We start from the raw sequence: 20,594 nt of genomic DNA, 5'->3' as shown, positions 1-20,594 counted from the left end.
AAATAAGAGATTTCATCTGTCATCTTTTGTTTGCAAGTGTCTGAAATGCCTTTTTAAAAATAGCATTTGACATTTTTTCATGAGGGTCAGGAAGAGACAACATGGCTGTAGTACTATGTTAAAAAGTAAAGAAACCGCTTCCTTGATCAGTCTCCTACTAGTCCAGGGCCAGTTGGGCATTTAATATGTGTAGGTACATATCAATAGTATGATTCGTTACGTAAGGTGCTGAGATCTTTGCTGTTCCAATCTTTATATCACCGAGGGTTTATTTTTTTTCTTTGTCACTTCAATAGTTTGTGTGTCCTTTCTTCTGACACTTCTCCTCTTTCCCGTGACAGAAGGAGCAGCGTAACGCCAAGGAGGCAGGAGGTAACTACACGCCGGCTTTGACAGAGCAGGAGGTGTATGCGCAGGTGGCGCGTCTCTTCAAGAACCAGGAGGATCTGCTCTCCGAGTTCGGGCAGTTCCTGCCTGATGCCAACAGCTCTGTGGTGAGTTGTTTGGGAGACAGGCTGGAACAGAAATACCTAGCGGAAAACTGTTCTGTATGTAGCCAGAGTTCAGAAAAATGTGCTTTTGCTGTTTGTTTCTTGGGGTTTTTTTGGAGTGATCTTTTACTGAGTGTGGGAATGGGATCAGGGTGATAGACTGTGCTTTCTGGCCATAACTAGTCTTAAATGCAATCCCTTTGCCTAAAAGGATTGTTCTAAGACTGCAATAACTGCAGTAAAATACATCGGTCACCTAGAGCTAGGAGGAGCAGGCAGATTTTTTTGCCTGGGTGTGTGGAACTCAGCTCTAATGGTCTTATGGGTTTGTCTCTAAATAAGCTGTTAAGTAAGACAACTGCAGAGAAAGTGGAATCGGTAAGAAATGATCATGGTGGCACGGTGAAGAAGCCACAGCTCAACAACAAACAGCAAAGACCCAACCAGAATGGCTGTCAGATCCGACGGCACTCGGGAACTGGAGCAACCCCTCCGGTGAAGGTAAGAGCGTGTGCTGCTCGTTCAGCAGCCCTGTTTTTCCCAGGAGGCTGAGGCAGAGAGGGATGTGTTTTACGAATATCTGTGATTTTTGCAGCACAGGCTGCAGCTTTAGAACACGGGAACTAATGCTTGCCTTTAAAGGAAACTTGTTTTGAAGTCCTTGTTTCTAAGTGCAAGGCTTTGTCTCTGATTTTCACAAACCAGTGGTCTTGCCTGTACCTGAGGGTAGTAATAGTTACTCTACTGGCTTGGGAAAAACAGGGCTTTCCCCACTTTATTAGGATGCTGCGGAATGCGTAGGGGTAGTTTGATTGGTGAATAAAGCAGTGTTTGTGGGGTGTGGCTGCAAAAGTCTTGGTAAAGTTGCAAAAGAAATTTGTCCAAAATTTGTTTCTAGCGATGTTTCCAAGGCACGTGGGAAGATAAGCAGAGGAAAAGATAAAGGTGTGCCTGAAAGCTTTGTTGTAGTAGAACTTGGAGCAGACGCAGCAGAATCGTGTTTGCTCATCTTTCCTATGATAAACCTTATGATACAATGATGAATGATTATTCTCTTAGCAAAGTTTGCCCTTTTCAAATGACGCACGTTTTGAGAGAGCAGGGCTTTGTAGCGTAATAAAAATTGTCCTGTGGCCAGGTGGCTTAGTGGTTGTGCGTTAAGGCTAAGTTTGCCTGCTTTATTTGAAGGTGGTGTATCTTGCTTTGTGATAAAAAGAATTAGCAGGCATAATGGTAGCATTTAAACCCAGTGATCTACTTCCCCTTCTGCCCTTTCTCCTCCCCTTCAAATAAAGGGCAGCAAAATAAAACCTGTTTTGGAGGCAGCTTTTGGCATTTCCGAGGATGTAGAGTGCAGTGCTAGTATGGGAACAATAAAGGATCTTGCAGTGGAATGCAAGAGAGAGAAAGAGTTAATGATAATTTTAGGAAGGTGTTAGACTTAAAGAACCAGGTGAGCCATGGGAAAAAAACCCCTTGATTTATTTTGGTAATTTTGCAGTCTAGTTAGAAATAGGAGATACACTATAGTGTTTCAGTCAACTAGTTACACGAAAGGATGCAACAATGTATTAAAAATATTTGGAGTTCTATGCTACTGATTAACCTTTGGTAGATTAACTTGTGACATACCCTTTCATGCAAGTTTCTTTCCAAAGAAAGCCACCTTTCTTTTACTTGAAAGCAAATGGTGGGGTCAGGAAGCTGAAACCCTCGTAGGACAGATAATCAAAATATGGGAAGTTGCTCTGCTGAACAGCCCTTTTTTTTTTTTTTTTTTTTTTCCTCCTTGCCTTTCTTTTCTTTGTTAACAGAAGAAACCGAAGCTGCTGGGTTTAAAAGACCAGTCTTTGGCGGAAGCCAGCAAACATGGTGTGGGGACAGAATCTCTCTTCTTTGAGAAGGTGAGAAGCGAGAGTCAGAGCAAGCAGTCTCGCGTCATTGATTTATGTTCTTGGCATGTATACATCCGGATTTTTATCACAGTGAAGTATGTGAGATATCAGGGCGGTGTAACATTTGTCAGCTTGACCTCAGACGTATCATACAACCTCTAAGTCAAATTCGTTTAATTTTTTTAAAAGACTGGTAATCTTTTTTCACGTGGATATTTGTGTCTTTTCCCCAAAGGTCGTTCTGCAGCTTTTCATTTGCTGCTCATGCAGTTTGTTTGGAGGAAAGGGAATTTTTTTCCTGTAATGCACACTCCAGGTTTTTCTCACCTTTATGAAATCGCCATACCACCAATGATGTGTGTGACATGTCTTGCTGTGTTGGCACAGCTTGCTGCACCCATCCGCAACCAGCTGCCTGCAGTGTGGGAGCTCAGTTTACAAAGCAGCTGATTCATGTCCACGTTGGGTTTTGTGTTTTTGTTTTTGGTTTGGGTTTTTTTTTTTCCTTGAGAGATGAATCTAACTAATTGCACAGTTGTTACCTGTTGCTGGTTTACCACACAGAACAAATGAAGGATATGTGGGATGTTTCCAAGTGGTACCTTGGTGTCTTCCCTAAGATGTCCTTATATTTCCTTATGGCTCAGAGGGGAGTATATAGTGAACTTAAACAAGCCTTTTAAGTAATATTCATGTGCCGGTGAAAGTCTTGGTTGCTCCCTGATGATGTGGTGCATTTAGCAGCATGCTGTAGACCAGTTAATGGTAACTGGGAACCAATCTATTTCTCGGAGGATGTGTAGGTGTGAACATGAGTAAACCTAGAAATCCCTGATGTAGAATTATAACTGTAATGACAAATATCTTAATGATGATAGATCTCAGTCTGATGCGTAGATGCTAACTGTTCTCCTGGGAAAGGTAATGGTGTTGGGATGAATCGTTTGGTTTCCTTGTACTGTGAAGATAAGAGTTACAGAAGCTGGCTTACCTGTGATAACCTAAGCTGTAACATGGGCAGAGGCTGGAGCGGTGCTACCCAGGGCACAGGTCTCTTACCCCTGATCCTTACTTGCAGTATTCTCCAGTGTTAGAAGGCAGCCTGGTGCATTTGTAGTGCTGCAGTTATGACTGACACTGTGATTCCAGCATTTCATAGTCCAGCTGCTAGGAAGTTCTTTGTGGGATTTCATTCTTCACTTGGAACTCCTTTCTTCAGAGTGATGCGCTCTGGGTGCTGATGTCGCAGGGCATACGCAGCACAGAGGTGGCTCATGTCAGTATCTGTTTGTCTGGCCCTGTGTATGGAGCCAGTGACCCTCTGTTCAACTCAAAGATTTGCCTCCTCATTCCATGCGTAATCTCCGTGCGTCGGTGGGAAGCACAGTGTTGAGTCCAGGTCTCCTGGACAGCTTGTTCTCACCCTGACTGCAATTGTTTGCCTCTTTTTTCTTCTCTCTGTAAGGTCCGCAAAGCTCTGCGTAGCACAGAAGCATACGAAAACTTCCTTCGCTGCCTGGTCATTTTCAACCAGGAGGTGATCTCCCGGGCTGAGCTCGTGCAGCTGGTTTCTCCATTCCTGGGGTAAGTGGAGCACATTTCCTTACACGAAGTGAGAAGTTTAATCTGCTGGGTCTGTTTCTGTTCTGAAGCCAGGGAAGAAACAGTAATTTTTGTGGTCGTTCAGGGGAACGTATCTGGTGTGGTGGCGTGGTATGGAGGGGGACGGCTGCTCTGGGAGCCAGGCGGTGGTTCGTTGGGCCACAAAGTACATCTGAGATGGAGTCGCCCTGTGCTGCCCACTTCCTGGGCTGTTGGTTGGCTCGACTTGTAGCTGGATAGCCTGCCGCTGCTTAATTGTCTGTCTGTTCCGTGGCTGCATGAGTTGCCTCTGTGGCAGTGCGTTCTCTCATCTCCTGTTCCCTCCAGCTCGGCCCAAGTGTCATGAATGTACGTGGTAAGGTGCCACATGCTGCCGTGTGGGCAGGAAGATGCTGGTAGTGCTTGGAAGCCCTTCAGTGGCTGATAGTGTGCAGGGGCCACGTGCTTTAGGCTTTCAGACTTTTCCTTCATTGGAGCAGGTCAATACAGGCTCTGCTTCAGTTTTCTTTCCAACTTCATGCTCTTCTGCACTGCCCTTTTCTATTCCTTAGCCAAGAGGAGGTAAGAGGGGAGCTCCTAGCTATGTCTTGGCAGGCAGGCAGCATTCAAGAGCAGTGCCGGTATTGCTTGCTGTATTTGTTCCTTCTTCAGAAGAGCAAACAATTATTTAGCAGTCTGTTGTTGCAGTCTCTTGCTCTGGAATCGCAGATTATTTCATTTGGGAAAAGATTGTGTAATTACATAGAAAATGTCCCCTAAAAAAAGAGTGCTGATATAAACTCAACTAAAATTTCCAGAAAGCAAAAAGCAGCTGAATTTTGTCGTGAAGCCAAACCCGATAAGGAATACTATAGTTTAAACAGGAATTATGACTGCCATAATTGCCAGTAGTATACAAAACAACTCTGTATTAATCTGCTAAAACCAACTGATACCGTTTCATCAACTTTGGGCAGCAAGTTTAATGTTCCTTCTTCCTATGAGTTGAGTTCCTGATTCCAAGGGAGAAGGCAATAGCAACGTAAATTGGGTTCAGGACCCCATTACACTATCTGCTGTGCAAAGAAGCTGCCCCAGTGAGCCTCCAGTCTCTCCATAGCTCCACTGGAATTAGTCAGGCGTCAGCAGGATGCTACCTTTAGCTAGGAAAGGTGAAATATTCAACAAAAAATTCTGGATTTCTCCCATCTACTCTCTGTGCTTCTAGCTATAAGGGTGAATATCTGTACTGGGAAAGGTATAATACAATTTTCTTATTCTGGAGTTGGACATTATCTTCTGTCATGTAATGAAAAAGCAATAAATGAGCAGTGATTCAATTAGCCTCAGTAACAGGTTCAATTCCTCATGTAGCTGGAGAGTTGCATGAGATAAGAGGGGTTGAACAGATGCGCTATTTTAGACTAATAAATTCTTCAGAAAACTTTTCTCCGCAAGCAGGCGAACTTGGGCCTTGCAAGCGAAGGCTTCTTCATCATTTGTGCTGGTCAGTGTAGTCTGGGGAGGCAGCACTGCTTGAAATGATTGCTCAGCACTGAAACCTTTTACTGTGTAGTTACAGAATTGCTTTTTAGTTTCTTATTGCTGCTTTTGGAAAGGCAAGGTCTGTTTTAAGGTTAAGAATGTTGGCAGACAATTAGGAATCTGGTCTGGGTTCGCTGCAGGGGTAGTTTAGGAGAGCCAAATGTGACCCTGCAGCGAAAGCTTTGGCTGCTGCTCCTTGCTTGCCGCCTGTCTCACAGGGTCTGCACCCACCAGGCATGTGGAGGATGTATGGGTGCTTGTCTGCGTATCCCTGGCAATACGAGAAGGTAATCCTAAAGCACCGTAGTTGCACTGAGAGCAGTCTGCCACCTGACCAACAAACAGGTTCTCGCTTCCCGTTTGATCAGGCTCTGTGGGAGTGGGATTGAGCAGAGTGTCCTCTCTCACTAGACTGATAGTTCAGAGGGTTGTCTTGGACACTGTCTATAGCAATCGATTCTAGCCTCGGCATCGCAGCTCAGTGCTGTTTGATTTTCTACTTAGCTAGTGTTTCACTTTATTTTATTTTTAGGAAATTCCCAGAGCTGTTCACTTGGTTTAAAAACTTTCTGGGATATAAAGAGTCTGTTCACATGGAGACATATCCGAAGGAACGGGCTACCGAGGGGATTGCCATGGAGATAGACTATGCCTCCTGTAAAAGACTGGGCTCCAGCTACCGAGCCTTACCCAAGAGCTACCAGCAACCCAAGTGCACGGGGCGGACTCCGCTGTGTAAAGAGGTAAGGTGCTCTCAGATGGGAATTGCATGACAGAGGAAGGCTCTTCCCAGCCTTATTGATGGAGCAAGGGCAAGCGGAACAGAAGAAAAGAATGGGGACTTTATTTTGTACCCCTGCTCTGTGCTGAGAAGTTTCCTGGGGGTGTCGGGGCACATCTGCTCCTGTGCAGCAGGGTTGTGCTGCTGCCTGCACCCCAGAGCTGGTGCTGGGCATGGAGCTGGGGCCAGGCAGCTGCCTGGTTAGCACTGATCCAGCACTGAGCCGTGCCGCTCCTGCACCCGGGCGTGTGCGGGCATACCATCCTGGCTCAGGATCATCGTGGTACATGTCTGAGCCTGAGGTGAGCACACCCTGAGGTGTTCCTTGTGGCAAGTGAGCACTTGGCAATCCTGCAAACATCTGGAGCATGTCCAGAAGCTGTAGCACAGGGTAAGGCGTCAGTCTAGGAATGGGTTATGCTGGGAGCTGGCTGGTAGGTGCAATACCCACGTGGCTTTGATGGTTGGCATCAGCTCTTCTCCAGTGGTGCTTGTGAGGGGGTTGCATGAAGCGTGAGAGAGCAGCTGGAAACAAAACACAACAAATACTTGTGGTGTTCGACTACTTCAAGATAACATAAGGGCATTATATATGTATGATGTTTTACGTAGCATAACCTGTGAAAAGAACACTACAATTACAAACTTAAGCACTCTAAGTAGGGAATGACAGAACTAGTTTTCTCTATGGTCTTAATGTGATCTCAGGGGTCTTTTCAAGGTGGCATGTAATTCAAGATTGTTGCTACCTTTTAACCCAAATTCCCACTTAATCTTCTTTCAGAGTTGTGTCTAGTCCAGCTTTGAAAGAAAATCACATTTTCTGTAGACAGGTTCTCCCACATATCCCTCACATGCTTCTTTTTTCCATCTGAAATGCTAAGAAGACCTCTTGTCTTTGGAAATGGTGTGTTGCTTTGGGAAACCAGCTCCCTACAGGGATCCAGCCTTCTTGGTCAAGAGTCAGAGCTGGTCTCCCAACGAGGTCCTGCAGGATCAGATATACTCATTGAGTCCTTTAATGTGTTCTAATGACCTTTTGATCAAAGTGGGGTTGGTTCTGGCTGATCCTGTTCCTTCACTGGTGTTGAAGGTAATGTTTTGGAGGTGAGTGAGCTTGCTGAAGGCCAGTTAATGAACGTGTCTCTTAAGAGCGTTCACTGGAGGAGGGGAGAGCCCCCGAAATCCCTTCCCTGGGTGGCTGCAGTCAACAGTGGCACACGCAACACGTAGTGAGTAGGTTGCCCTTCGGGAGCATCGTGGGTTTTGGGTCCTTACGCTCCTTGAGAGATGAGGAGAACAAATGTGGGTGACCAAGTCACGCAGTTAGGTGGTGGTGATAGGCGTTCAGCTGAAGTGCCAGCAGAATATTGAAAATAACCTGGGCAAAAGGCAATTGCAGTTGTGTAATCTAAGTCTTGACATGTCTCTCAAAAGTGTCTTGTGTGATGTATTTACAGACTTTTCTTCCTGTGAAATCTAATGACTCGTTGTTTAGGCTTTGGGTTTATGAAAACTGGGCCTGACTTTCAAGACTGCCTGCCAAAATCCTTGTTTGTTTGCCTTTGGCCTCTTTGAGGTTTTTTTGAGTGTTCTGTTCCTGTTTTGGAAGTGGTTAAAGCTGCAGGTGCTCAGCTGCTTTGTCAGGAAAGGTGTTGCTGGTGTATGGATTTATACTCCCGATTAGCCTTACTTGGAGGCAGAAACCACGTGCTGTCTAACAGTCACGTCTCGCGTGATGACCACCCGGCGTTGTCGATGGTGAATCACACACATGGTAGACCAGCTGGTTGCAGTTGACTAATCCAAAGTAACAGAAAAGTTCCTTTCACCTTTATTTTTCTCTTCCCTTCCAAGTTTTTTTCTCATAGCTCCAGCTAATGAATTTTTCAGACTGCCTGGATGTTTTGGTTCTGGCTGTTTGGAGTTGTCCTGTGAATGTTGGGCTTTGGAAGGGGCACATGGTTTTCCGACTGGGGAGTTAGATCCTCCCATCAGAAGCCTGGCCTCAGAGCTGGCCGTGTATGACCCTCTCAGAAGACTGACCATGACTCTCGTCTCCCCTGTCTTCCTCGAAGGTTTTGAATGACACCTGGGTCTCCTTTCCGTCCTGGTCTGAAGACTCCACATTTGTGAGCTCCAAGAAGACACAATATGAAGAGCACATCTACAGGTGTGAGGATGAGCGTTTCGAGGTAAATTATTTCTCCTTGATCTGTGTCTCTGAAAGCTTGGGGTTCTGTGAACAGTTAATGATCTTGATATAATTATACCTTTAATACTGCTTCTTAGAATCTATTTTTATTGTGTCTGTCACCCGGGTTTTTTTGGCATAAAAGTTTATGTTCTTTTAATGCAAGAAGCAGCGGCTGCATAATCACGTCTTGCTCCAAGCTACCACCCCTGCCCTTCAGTTTTTGTGTAGAGCATTTCATTCACATTGCTCCAGATGAAATTGTTCGATGGCCAGTACATAATACATTTTTCCTATTCTTACTGCCCACGTAGCGCATGAGAACATGTGTTCCCCTGTAATAATCTGAAAAGTGATACGTGCAAGATGTTAACTGATTGACATCTTGACTTGAAGTGGAACTTCACTTGGCAATTACCCATATACGCTCAGGTTCGGCACGTCCTTTTGTAGAGTAACTATCAGTTGTATTCTATCCCCAGGTGGAAAATGTAATTTCTGAACGGTATCATTCTAGTAGCCTTTAAATTCTTATGCAGTATTATCTAGGAAGCGAATAAAATATAATTGGATTATTTTAGAGCAGCCAAATATGGATACCACTGCTCAAGTACATCTTGTTAAGCATGCATGGCTTCGTGTTTCATGTCGCTTAAATGTTAGCCTCTGTGTAGTATCATGTTTTGCCTATTCAATGATGGCTAATGCACCGTTCCCTTCAGTTGGATGTTGTCTTGGAGACCAACCTGGCAACGATTCGCGTCCTTGAGGCAATCCAAAAGAAACTCTCGCGCTTGTCTGCTGAGGAGCAGGCCAAATTCCGGCTGGACAACACTCTGGGTGGCACTTCGGAGGTGATCCACCGCAAGGCTCTCCAGAGGATATATGCCGACAAAGCAGCTGACATCATTGATGGACTTCGGAAGAACCCATCCGTGGCTGTTCCCATTGTACTGAAGAGGTACTGACTGCTCTAGCACCCTCCCCTGGGGGCTCTGCCAAAGGATAGCGCATCATACGTGATCCAGATTTATGTAAAAGTAGCTAATTGCTGCCCCTAAAGGGTGTGACCTCCACCAGGCTGTAAATTAAGAAATGCTTTTATGTTTGGTCAGTTGCTGTATTTCGTAATAATCGCCTAGAAAGAGGGAATTGCCCTTCTGAAACAAAACCCTCCAGCTCACCTGGAGGGATGTAGAGCTTTTGTTGTCTCCTCTTTAAACCTGGTTTCTCCCCTGGTGTCAGCATTGTGTGTAAGGTGAGGAAACTGTGCTGTGTGGATTGTTCTAGGGCTAAATTTGATCCCTTTCCAAATCCTGTGGCTGTACATGCCTGTGGGCTCAGATTGCAGTGGCTGTGCTACCCTCAGATTCCCAGCCTGGTTTCTGTTGTGAACCTCCCCTTCCTCGGTCAAGAAAAGGGAGTGGATTCTGCAACTCCTTGGGGAAGCTCAAGGAAGAGTGTAAGCAGGTGATACTCTTCCCTGACCACTTCTCATCTCTGTGGGATTGTTGGTCCTGTTTCTCAGGGCTCTGGGAGCTGGGGGTAACAGCCTTGCCCAGGGTAACTGCTAGGTCACAGTTTTGCTACCTGGCTGCAAGGACACTCTTCCTGGGAGCTGGCTCTTGAGCTGCATCAGGGCTGCTTTGCTTGAGATCCTGAGCTAGGGCTCAGTGGTCCATTCCCAGGAAGCTTAGGTGTCCGTGCTGCAAGGCAATAACTTTGTTAATCGTCCAAACTAAGCTGCCCATTTCAGCAGCTGGAGCTACACGACTTTCTTGGGATTTCTGAGAGACCTGGGCCAGCTGTTGTGGCTCTCCTGCCCCTTCAGCCCCTCTCCCTGCTGTGGGTGGCGAGGCTAAATGGACGCTAAGCCCCCTAGCTCTTCTGGCGTGCCCAGAGGGGTTTCTTTAGAAGAGCACGTGCAGGGTGCTCCTCCTGTAAGGCACCGTTCTGTGGGACGGCTTTCATTTATGCTCATTTCCTGAAGAGTTCAGCCCTTCTCAACACTGGCCAGAAACCATGGGCCTAGGTTTTCCTTACATGCTCAGAGTAGACCTCTTAGCTCACCCTTGTTTTCTCGATCCAAGGTTAAAGATGAAAGAGGAAGAGTGGCGAGAAGCCCAGAGAGGATTTAATAAAGTCTGGCGAGAGCAAAATGAGAAGTATTACCTGAAATCCTTGGACCACCAGGGCATCAACTTCAAGCAGAATGATACCAAGGTCCTGAGGTCAAAGAGCCTCCTCAATGAGATTGAAAGCATCTATGATGAGGTAAGATGGTCACCAATAGTTTCCTTCCCTAAGGCTTATGTACTTTGCAAGTGCAGTTTCGGTTCCCGTTCCTCGCTGCTCGATAAAAGGGAGTCTGCAACACTGGCAGAGCTTTCTGAAAGGGTCTTGGGTGGAGACGGGTGTTCAGGACTAAATGTTGTGCTGTGTTTCTCATTCGCAGAGGCAAGAGCAGGCTTCAGAAGACAATGCCGGAGTGCCCACAGGCCCACACCTATCACTAGCGTATGAAGACAAGCAGATCCTGGAAGATGCTGCCTCTCTCATCATCCACCATGTGAAGCGGCAGACGGGAATCCAGAAGGAGGACAAGTACAAAATCAAGCAGATCATGTATCACTTCATTCCAGACCTGCTGTTCGCTCAGCGAGGTGAACTCTCGGATGTGGAAGAGGAGGAAGAAGAGGAAATGGATGTGGACGAAGCTACTGGGGCTGCAAAAAAGCACAACGGTGTTGGGGGCAGTCCTCCCAAAACCAAGCTGATGTTCAACAACACGACGGCCCAGAAGCTGCGGGGCATGGATGAGGTCTACAACCTCTTCTACGTGAACAGCAACTGGTACATATTCATGCGGCTGCATCAGATCCTGTGCTTGCGGCTGCTGAGGATCTGCACCCAGGCTGAGCGGCAGATCGAAGAGGAGACGCGGGAAAGGGAGTGGGAGAGGGAAGTGCTGGGCATCAAGCGAGACAAGGGCGACAGTCCTGCCATCCAGCTGCGACTGAAGGAGCCTAGTGAGTCACTTCTGGTGGGAGGCTGGGGAAGAAAGATGCTTCTATTCGTAGCATGTCTACAGGGCTTGTTTGGTGTCATCAGGCGTGTTACAGCCCTGACTGTAAGATGTACCCCCCCTGTAAAATGGGGGGGAGGGGGGTGTGTGTGTGCGGATCTCTCCCTTTTTGTCACTGGGCAGCACTGAACTGAGGGAGGAGATGGGAGGGTGTGGGGTACATGGGACTTGAGTAGCGGAATGGTAATACGTAGCGGTTATTTCTTAAGAGCTTTCATTTACACATATCTAAAGTATCCTTGGGTTCCCTAACTAAAAGCTTTTCAAACCGTCTTTCAGAAATAACCTCTTGGGGAAGGCTAGGGCTTGAAAGCAAGAGATTATGAAAGTACCTGTGGCCTTAAAAGTGCTCATTTAAATGTCTGTAAAAGACAAATTTAAGCCAATCCCAGTAACCCTTCAGCTTGAGTGGGTAGTCGGAGGACCAAAGCTCAAAGCAGCCCTTTCTGGGGGGTGTCTTCATCTCTCCCTTTCTTTCTTGTTGCAGTGGACATCGATGTTGAGGATTATTACCCAGCCTTCCTGGACATGGTGCGCAATCTCCTCGATGGGAACATGGACTCGTCGCAGTACGAGGACTCCTTGCGTGAAATGTTCACCATTCATGCCTACATCGCCTTTACCATGGACAAGCTGATCCAGAGCATTGTTCGACAGGTGACTGCCAGCAAAGGCTGGAGGGTGGATGGGTCTGGGGAGAGAAAGTAGCTGTCTTGTTTGCTACAGTGAGAGCCCAGGCCCACGTCGGAGGGGCAGTGTTGTATGCCTAAGTGGGGAATTTCAGGGGTAAGCAGGTAAATTCTGGGTGTTTTTTAACCAAGCTCTAACGCTGATGTAGAGAGACATGACAAAAGGTAATGGCTAATGCATTTAAATTATTGAGAGTATCATCTCTGTGTGTATAGAGTTCCCCCTTTGTTTTCCAGAAGTTTTAGGGTATAAGGGTTCAGCTTCAAAGCATCTCCGTAGCTAATCTTGCTTTAACTTTGAAAAATAATTAAATGACATTTAAGTAATTTCCTTCCTTTTCACCAGTGCCGTAGGAGCAGTGCATGCCCTTTCTGCAAAGCTTTGTCTCTTTTTATCTGGCTGTTTGAGAAGCTCGTTTTGGCTGCTAAACTCTAGTCCTTTTATTGGGCTGGTAGGAGGAATGTGTGACCGAGGGAAAAATTCTTCATGTGTCTTTTTGTAGCATAAAGAAGAAAAACAGACATAAGGGGCTGGAAGTGGAATGGCTTGAAAAGCCTTTACTCTTTCAGAAGGGTAGAGCTGCTTTTCTTTTCAGCAGCCCTTTAATTCAGTCCAGAGATGAACTGAATTCAAAAGACAGTTGAGCGACGTTTGATTTTTAAACTTGTACAAAATAAGGATTTGATACTAAATCTCCCACCTCTCTCCTCAGACGCAGCAGCAGCCCCTTGCTGAGGAGGGGATATGCTGTGTCACAGTGCTTTAGCCCTTCCTCCCCTGCTGCTGACCAGGATGTTTTCTGCACGTAGTTATATTCCAAGTAGTTGTACTTTGCCACCTGCTGATTTTTTTTTTTTAAAGATAATGTGTTTTTTTTCAGTAGCAGCAGAGATAATCACAACTGGAAGAAGTTACTAAAGATGTAGCCTTAAACTCATGCTTTTTTAGCCTTTTTTTTCTTTCTTCTTTTTTTCTTTTTTTTTTTTTTTTTTTTTTTTTTGGCTAGGGCTTAAACCCATGGTTACGTCTTTGTTTCTTTCTGTTCTGTGCTGATGGGCATGTAGCATACTCTTTGACAAACACCTTTCCCGTGTTCTTCCTTTTTGCAGCTCCAACACATAGTGAGTGATGAGATCTGTGTGCAGGTAACGGACCTCTACCTGTCAGAGAACAACAATGGAGCCACAGGAGGTCTTCTTGCCTCTCAGTCTTCTCGTACTCTTTTGGAGGCTGCGTACCAACGCAAAGCTGAGCAGCTCATGTCAGAGGAGAACTGTTTCAAGGTAAAGCTGGGCTGTGAACCGTGGTGTAAAAGCAGCAAGCAGTGAGGGGGTGCCCTTTAAGAAGGGAGAGGCAACAGTCCTTTAAAAAAGGAGCCTTGTTTAGGCACCTGAGAGTGCTGAGGGCTTTCTGTAGCTTGGAAAGTTGAAAGGAAAGTTTTGGTGACCTGTTGTCGTGGTTTAACTGCAGCCAGTGACTTAAGTTCCGTACAGCCACTCACTCCCTGTCCCGTGGTGGGACAGGGGAGAGAATCAGAAGAGTAAAAGTGAGAAAACTCATGGGTTGAGATAAAGACAGTGGAATAAGTAAAGCAAAAGCTGCGCACACAAGCAAAGCAACACAAGGAATTAATTCCCTACTTCCCATCAGCAGGCAGGTGTTCAGCCATCTTCAGGAAAGCAGAGCTCCATCACATGTAACAGTTACTTGGGAAAGCAAACGTCATCTCTCCAAACATCCCTCCCCACCTTGTTCTTCCCCCAGCTTTTTATGCCGAGCATGATGTCATACGGCACGGAACATCTCTGGGGTCAGCTGTCCCGGCCGTGTCCCCTCCCAGCTCCTTGTGCACACCCAGCCTGCTCACTGGTGGGGTGGTGTGAGGAGTAGAAAAGGCCTTGACTGCATGGAGGCACTGCACAGCAGTAATGAAAACATCCCTGAATTATCAACACAGTTTTCAGCACAAATCCGAAACATAGCCCCGTGCTAACTGTTGTGAAGAAAATTAACGCTAACTCAACCAAAACCAAAGCATGCGTGTCCCCAGCTTTTGGCACATCATAGATTAATCCTTCTATAAGGATGCTTCAGAGAGAAGGTTTCAAAGAGAAATGTATTTCCTGAACAGCAATTAATATCTCTTGTGCTTCATAACATCTTTGGGTTGTATCTTATTGACTGCTTGCTGTCACTGGCTTTAATTTGTTAGCTCAAACTCTCCAGTTTCTCTTGTGTCTCAACCTTTGTTGACTGTGGGGAGATCTGCTAATACTGACTGACTGGGCCTTAAGTCATTGCTGACTGCATACATTGCTAAATAAACGTGCACTGTGCTAATCAAATCCGTGCTTCCTTCGCCTGAGATACAGGAAGTGCTCAGGCCCTTTCTGAGAGAGTAAAGTACTTTGGATAAAAGCCTGCGTGTATAATCTCTCTTCCCTTGCCCCCAAACTTATTCTGGGGGCTCAAGAAGGAACTGCAGCACTCCAAAAACAACAACAAAAAGAAAAGATTTTCAAAAAGCTTCGCAATTTTTCTGTTCCTCAAAGATTGTGCAATTTGGCTGGTGCTTTCCCTTCACTGCCAGGCATGTGGGAAGCACAGATTTTTCCCTTAAAACTACGCCAACTTACTTCATTCTCCCTTTGCCCCACTGAGAAGTGGAGGTTGTTTTTTCTCTTTGAAACCTTTTACTGAAGTCCCTTCTGCCTTTTCTTTATAGCTGATGTTCATTCAGAGCAGAGGTCAAGTTCAGTTAACCATTGAACTGCTGGACACAGAAGAGGAGAACTCTGATGACCCTGTAGAAGCAGAGGTAAGAGCGGTTTGTCCAGACAGCTGACTGGGATGGTCAAGGGTGTGCTGGACGAGGGTGTCTAGTTGACTGTTGTCTGTTAGCACAAAGAAACATCAGTGACACACTGTAAAGATTTCAGTGGTGTGAGTGGGCAAATCCTTCTAGGTTTATTTTGTATCAGAAAGATCTCAAAACTGTATAGAGAAATGTTATACTTGCCTTTTTGGAGATAAGATGCACGGAACGTTCAAAAAAAACCAAAACCTATAACTTCTAGCTCAGCCTCCTTAACCATTCTGTGTTGTTTGGTGGGAAGGCAGTGGCTGATCTGTGCTCTGTGCTTGCTTCCAGCGCTGGTCAGACTACGTGGAGCGGTACGTCAACTCCGATTCTACCTCCCCTGAGCTCCGGGAGCACCTGGCCCAGAAACCAGTCTTCCTGCCAAGGTGAGTGGCTGGGCTGTGCTGTGAACCCTGCCTGATGGGCTGTATGTGGGCTCAGGGCAGGGCGACCGCGCTCCGTCGCACTGCTGGCCGGTCAGTCGTGCCTGTATTTTAATGCTACGACAGAAGCCATTACCCTGGCAGCGTGGTGTAGAGGTACCGTGCTGCCATTCATCCTGTGGGTCCTCCCCAGGCTCCTGCTCTCCAGTGACAGAGGTGGCATGGCCCACAGGTGGCAGAAGGAGTGAGGGCTGGTGACTTGCCAGATGACATTTTTGTTGGCAGTCCTGCCTTGGCCTACAGTAACCCCCTACCTGAAAATGGTGGGTGCTACGTCAGGGCTGCTCGTGAGTGGGGAGCTGATTGCACTATAGCTGTAATTTCAGAAATAAGGTAAACCTAGTGGGCTGACCTGTTGTAGGGGTCTGAGCCTGAAGAACTGCAATGGGCCGTTGTGCTCCAAGCTGTTTGCCAGCTGAGGGGCCAGCACAGGTCCACCAGCTGCATCCAGCCTAGTAGCGCTAGAGGGTAAGCACTAATTCCAAGAGGGGTTCTCTGGTTTGCAGGAATCTGAGGCGGATCCGTAAGTGTCAGCGTGGTCGGGAGCAGCAGGAGAAGGAAGGAAAGGAGGGGAACAGTAAAAAGTCCATGGAGAACGTGGAGAGCTTGGACAAGCTGGAGTGTAAATTCAAACTGAACTCCTATAAGATGGTGTACGTCATCAAATCGGAGGATTACATGTACAGGAGGACCGCTTTGCTGCGAGCTCAGCAGGTAGGAGTGAGTGGAAAGACTGGGGTGGGACGTTGGTGTTTCCTGGGACCCCCCGCTCCCAAAAGGCAGGTGGGGAGAGTCAGATGAAATGTCCTCGGGGATCCTGATCGGTAATGTTTAGTGGCCTTGGTGTTGCCAGAAGCTACCAGTTGCAGGCACTAAAGATCTCCTGAATGTTCCCAAGGTGTAATCTTTTCTTCTTCTGCCTCCAACTCTCTTCATCCTCCCGCTGGGTACCATACCCTCATTGTTCCCTGTCCCCAAAGTCATGGAGAGCGGGAGCCCTCGGGTCGCAGAGCACAACCAGCAGCTCTGGAAAAGCTGGTTTTGTGGCACGGATGGGAGCAGTGAGGCCACCCATACAGAAAAATCCCCATATATGTTTTCCCAGAGCTCGAAAGCCCTGGATCTAAGGGTCTGTGACATCTCGCATCTTGCAGCCAGTGTTTGCGATTGATTGTTTAAATTGGAAATTGACTTTTTGAAGTGACTCAAATTTGCTTCTGGTTCTGTGTGCCAAAAGTAACTGTTGGGGCAAGGGAAAGGAGGAGAGGGTGACTGGGATAGGTGGGGAGGCAGGGGAGAGCAGATGCAGGAGGCTCTCTGGCGGTTCTTGAGCTGTAGAGGTTGGGGTTTCTTCAAGATGAAAACAGCCTGTGACTCCAGATCAGCCAAATTCAGGAGGATTAGGTTGGAGAAAGCTGATCTGGTCTTCTGAACGCTTTGACATTCAGTTACTTTTCTCATCCCATGGGAAAATTTCCATCCAATAGAGAAAGCCAGAGAGCTTTAACAACAAACTCCGGTTCTAGTCGGGCTATTTAGACTTGAGGTTTTAAATACTTTACTGTAATTTTACTACAATCTATTTAAAACACAACGTTGAAGAGCTTATAGTGCCATTGCTTACAATGCCAGAATGTAAAAGAAAGTGAAACCTGCCAGGTTCTGGCAAAAGTCACTGACTTAAGCAACTAGAAGCAGAGGTGCCTGAGAGGCTCTGTCAGCAGTAGTCTCTTCTGTGGCTGCAGACGTTTTCAGTTTATTAAATTAATTGCTTTTCTGAGCAAACTACTGACCACTGAGAAAATTCATGGGGAGCTGAGGGAGCGGGAGAGGTGCGTGCTGCTTCCTGCCTAGTAAATCATCCTTCACAGCTCTGTTTTAGTCACGTATTTAGAATCATGAAACAATACTTCCCATCTGTTTCTTGCTGATGAAATACAAATAATGGCTTTATTTAATTAGTTGTAAAGTAATTTTGTTAAACTTGCATTCACATCAGATGAAAGTGGTTTGTCTCGGTACTGCCTCTTTGAAAAGCTGGTACAGAGGATTTTGATTGAATTCCATGTAGTCCATTCAGCTGGCACAAATCTCCAGGAGAAGCAATCTCATAAACAGGATACTATGTGCCAGTGGTTTTCACAGAGAATCTGAACATAAGTCAAATTATTGAACTGTCAAATATATAGCACACAGCATAGCCCCTTGGTTACTGCAGTACACCGAAGGAGCTGCATAAGCTACACTGAACTACAAATCTGTTGGATTTAACAGTTAACACCGAGCAGTCAGTCCTTGGGAGAACAAAGCAAATATAAATAAGTTTTAATGTCGAGGTTTAATTGTATTTGCTGGTTTTAGTTATGACTGTAGTCATAGCTTTCAAGCCATGGCTTTAAACCGTTTCTCCTGGATTTTACATTCCTTAAGCAGATGATGCTCTTACTCAAAACTGTGTGCAGTTTTTCCTCTCCTCATGCTTCTGTTAAGCCAGGGGTTGTCAAACCTTTCAGACCTGACCAGGCTCTTAATTTTCCATAGCAGCTGGGTCCCCCGAGGTGTGTAAAGCATGTTGAGCTTGTTCTCTCCTGGGGCTGTGTCCCTTCATGGCAGGCTGGAGGCAGACCCCGAGGGCTAGGGAGAGCAGGGCTTGCCTGGTCTGGGGTCTGCCTTGGCTCCTGGCTGCTTGAGGAGGAGGAGGAGGTGGCATCTTTTGGGTGATGCAGAAGAGCCTCCATGCTGGGCACGCAGCTCTGGGGCTCCCATGTGGTATGGTTTGTGTCCCCAGCCTGAGAGCTGCTGTATTAAACCAAGAGTATAAACCTTTTGGTATTTCTCAGTTCATTTTGACACTGCAAGAGAGGAGACCCAGGGGCCTTTATCAGAGCTTTTCCTCTGTTGTTAGCAAGGGCTGGTGCCTGGTACTGATTCCCCCTGCTTGTTGATCTGCTGGTTGTGTCGGCTGGTAGCTGAGCTTTGTGTGATGCTGCGGTTTGGGGGCCAAAGCCACTTTTTTCTAACACCTCTTCCTATTTCTGTAGTCCCATGAAAGAGTGAGCAAGCGGCTGCACCAGCGGTTCCAGGCCTGGGTGGACAAATGGACCAAGGAGCATGTGCCCCGTGAAATGGCAGCTGAGACAAACAAGTGGCTAATGGGCGAAGGGTTGGAGGGCTTAGTGCCCTGCACCACCACCTGTGACACAGAGACCCTGCACTTTGTGAGCATTAACAAGTACCCGCGTCAAATATGGCACGATATTCAAGACACCGTAAAACTCCCCCGGGGCGAGGGAAGAGCCCAGGAGATGTGTGTGTGTGTGCGCGCATCAAGGAAAGGAGGAAGATGCCTTTCTCCCCTCACTGTGTATCTCCGTAACATGGCCACTTGACTAGTGCGTGGCTGGTACAGCCTGTCACCAGCGGGATTCCCTGCCGGGACGCGAACCTCCACTGGGACCGCCGGGCCGCTGGGCTGGCACGCGTCCCCTGAGGGCAGGAAGGACCCTTCTCTGAACTGAGCCATCCCAGAGAAACACAACGAGCTCGTACACACCAGCAGTGTTGAGGCTTTGACTCCCTGGAGGCCCTGAGCGGCGAGGGAAGAGAACCGGAGGCTCTCCACGACCAGACCGCTTGGATGTGTCCCGAAATCCCCAGGTGCCTGTCGCGACCGGATTCTCCTCCCGGCACACTGCTGCCAGCCGGCCGGGCTCCTGCGCGGGGCCGTGGGGCAGCCCGGCGCCACTCACGGAGCGGACCCTGGACCCTGGGCTCCTCTCGTCTCCCTCTCCTCCCTCCCAGGCTGGACTCACCCCGTGCAGATCGGTCTGTCCTTTCTAGTGCCAGTGGAACTGTTGGGTTTTTTTTTTCTGTTTGGTTGTTTTTGTTTTGGTTTTTTTTTTTTTTTTTGTACCTGCTTGTTTACTAGTCTCTCCTAGTGCCATGCACCAGCTTTTCACACACATGTACGTACACACACACAACCGAGAACAACACAGTTTTAACATGTTCCCCTCCTTTTTGTAAATAAATGTACAAATTGTCAATTTTTTGGGGGTTTTTTGCTTGTTTTGTTGTTTTGGTTTTTTTTTTTATTAAAGGAAGTATGCTTGATGTGCTAGCATAACTGTACTAGCTTCTTGTGTACCATAGTACCAGGTGGCTTGAGAATTAGTACCGACAGACCGACGGAGACATTTATTACACTTTTTACCAAAGGGAGTTATCATTGTAGTGCTTTTGTGTGGAAACTTTTTTCTCCTTTTTTTGTAAATAAAAATAATGTCTTTGTTCTTAACTGGAGGAAGACACTCGCTCACCCACAGCCCTGTTCCTGGTCTGAAAGGCACCGTGCAGCATGCAGTTTTGGGGGTGGGGGGTGGGGGGGCACATCTGACCATTTTATATGATTGGCTTCACAATCTGAGAGGAAAAAGCAGAGGCAGCGCGTGCATTTTGCGGTTAACACAACCGAGGTATAAGCAGCCTGTTAAGATATATAAATATATAGTATATAATTTAAATTTTTTTTAATTTTTGTTTTTCCCGGTGGGTAATTTTTATCCACCTAGTCTTCCAGCTCCAAGGACCTTCGCTTTTGGGAAGTGTTGCTGAGCTACTTAGCTGGGGTTGATTGTGCTGATGTATTTTTCCCTCTCAGTGTTGGAGAAAACATCACCTGAAGTACCAAACCAGTATTTGATAGAGCTGCTCTGCGTGTGTGTTTCTGTGCGTGCGTGCGTGCAAGAGAAAGGCGAGGGGGTGGGACGGGTCTCAGTGAATTTCACTAGTGAAATCCACATATGAGATATATATTTTTTTAAGTATAGAAGTTTAGCGCTGGCAGATATTTAAAACACGGGGGAAGATTCAGATTTAAAAAAAAAAAAAAAAAAAAAAAAAGAAGTCGGCATGGACTTCGTAAGCCACGACAGACACAACTGCACTGTCTCTCCTCCTCAAAGGAGGCAGCTTTCCTTGCACAAACCCTTGCTGCCAGTCCTAAGCACCCAACACGGGTTCTGTCGTC

At 46.7% G+C, this 20,594-nt stretch overlaps 1 protein-coding gene across 1 annotated transcript in view; it reads left to right on the top strand.

The window, feature by feature from the left end:
* Positions 1–18,973, top strand: part of SIN3A (SIN3 transcription regulator family member A) — a 33,223-nt gene extending 14,250 nt beyond the window's left edge. The window contains 16 exon segments of the mRNA XM_005437446.4: positions 342–494; positions 834–992; positions 2,306–2,395; positions 3,852–3,970; positions 6,045–6,255; positions 8,372–8,488; positions 9,210–9,448; positions 10,578–10,761; positions 10,943–11,516; positions 12,060–12,229; positions 13,372–13,545; positions 14,988–15,080; positions 15,414–15,508; positions 16,072–16,279; positions 18,607–18,801; positions 18,803–18,973. Coding sequence (XP_005437503.2) covers positions 342–494; positions 834–992; positions 2,306–2,395; positions 3,852–3,970; positions 6,045–6,255; positions 8,372–8,488; positions 9,210–9,448; positions 10,578–10,761; positions 10,943–11,516; positions 12,060–12,229; positions 13,372–13,545; positions 14,988–15,080; positions 15,414–15,508; positions 16,072–16,279; positions 18,607–18,801; positions 18,803–18,838 — 2,817 coding nt within the window. The 3' untranslated portion in view covers positions 18,839–18,973.
* The last annotated feature ends 1,621 nt before the right edge of the window (positions 18,974–20,594 follow it).

This window comes from Falco cherrug, chromosome 7 (genome assembly GCF_023634085.1).
Source record: "Falco cherrug isolate bFalChe1 chromosome 7, bFalChe1.pri, whole genome shotgun sequence".
Taxonomy (NCBI): domain Eukaryota; kingdom Metazoa; phylum Chordata; class Aves; order Falconiformes; family Falconidae; genus Falco; species Falco cherrug.
The sequence above is the reverse complement of the archived record's forward strand: the minus strand, read 5'-3'. Positions and strand labels throughout refer to the sequence as shown.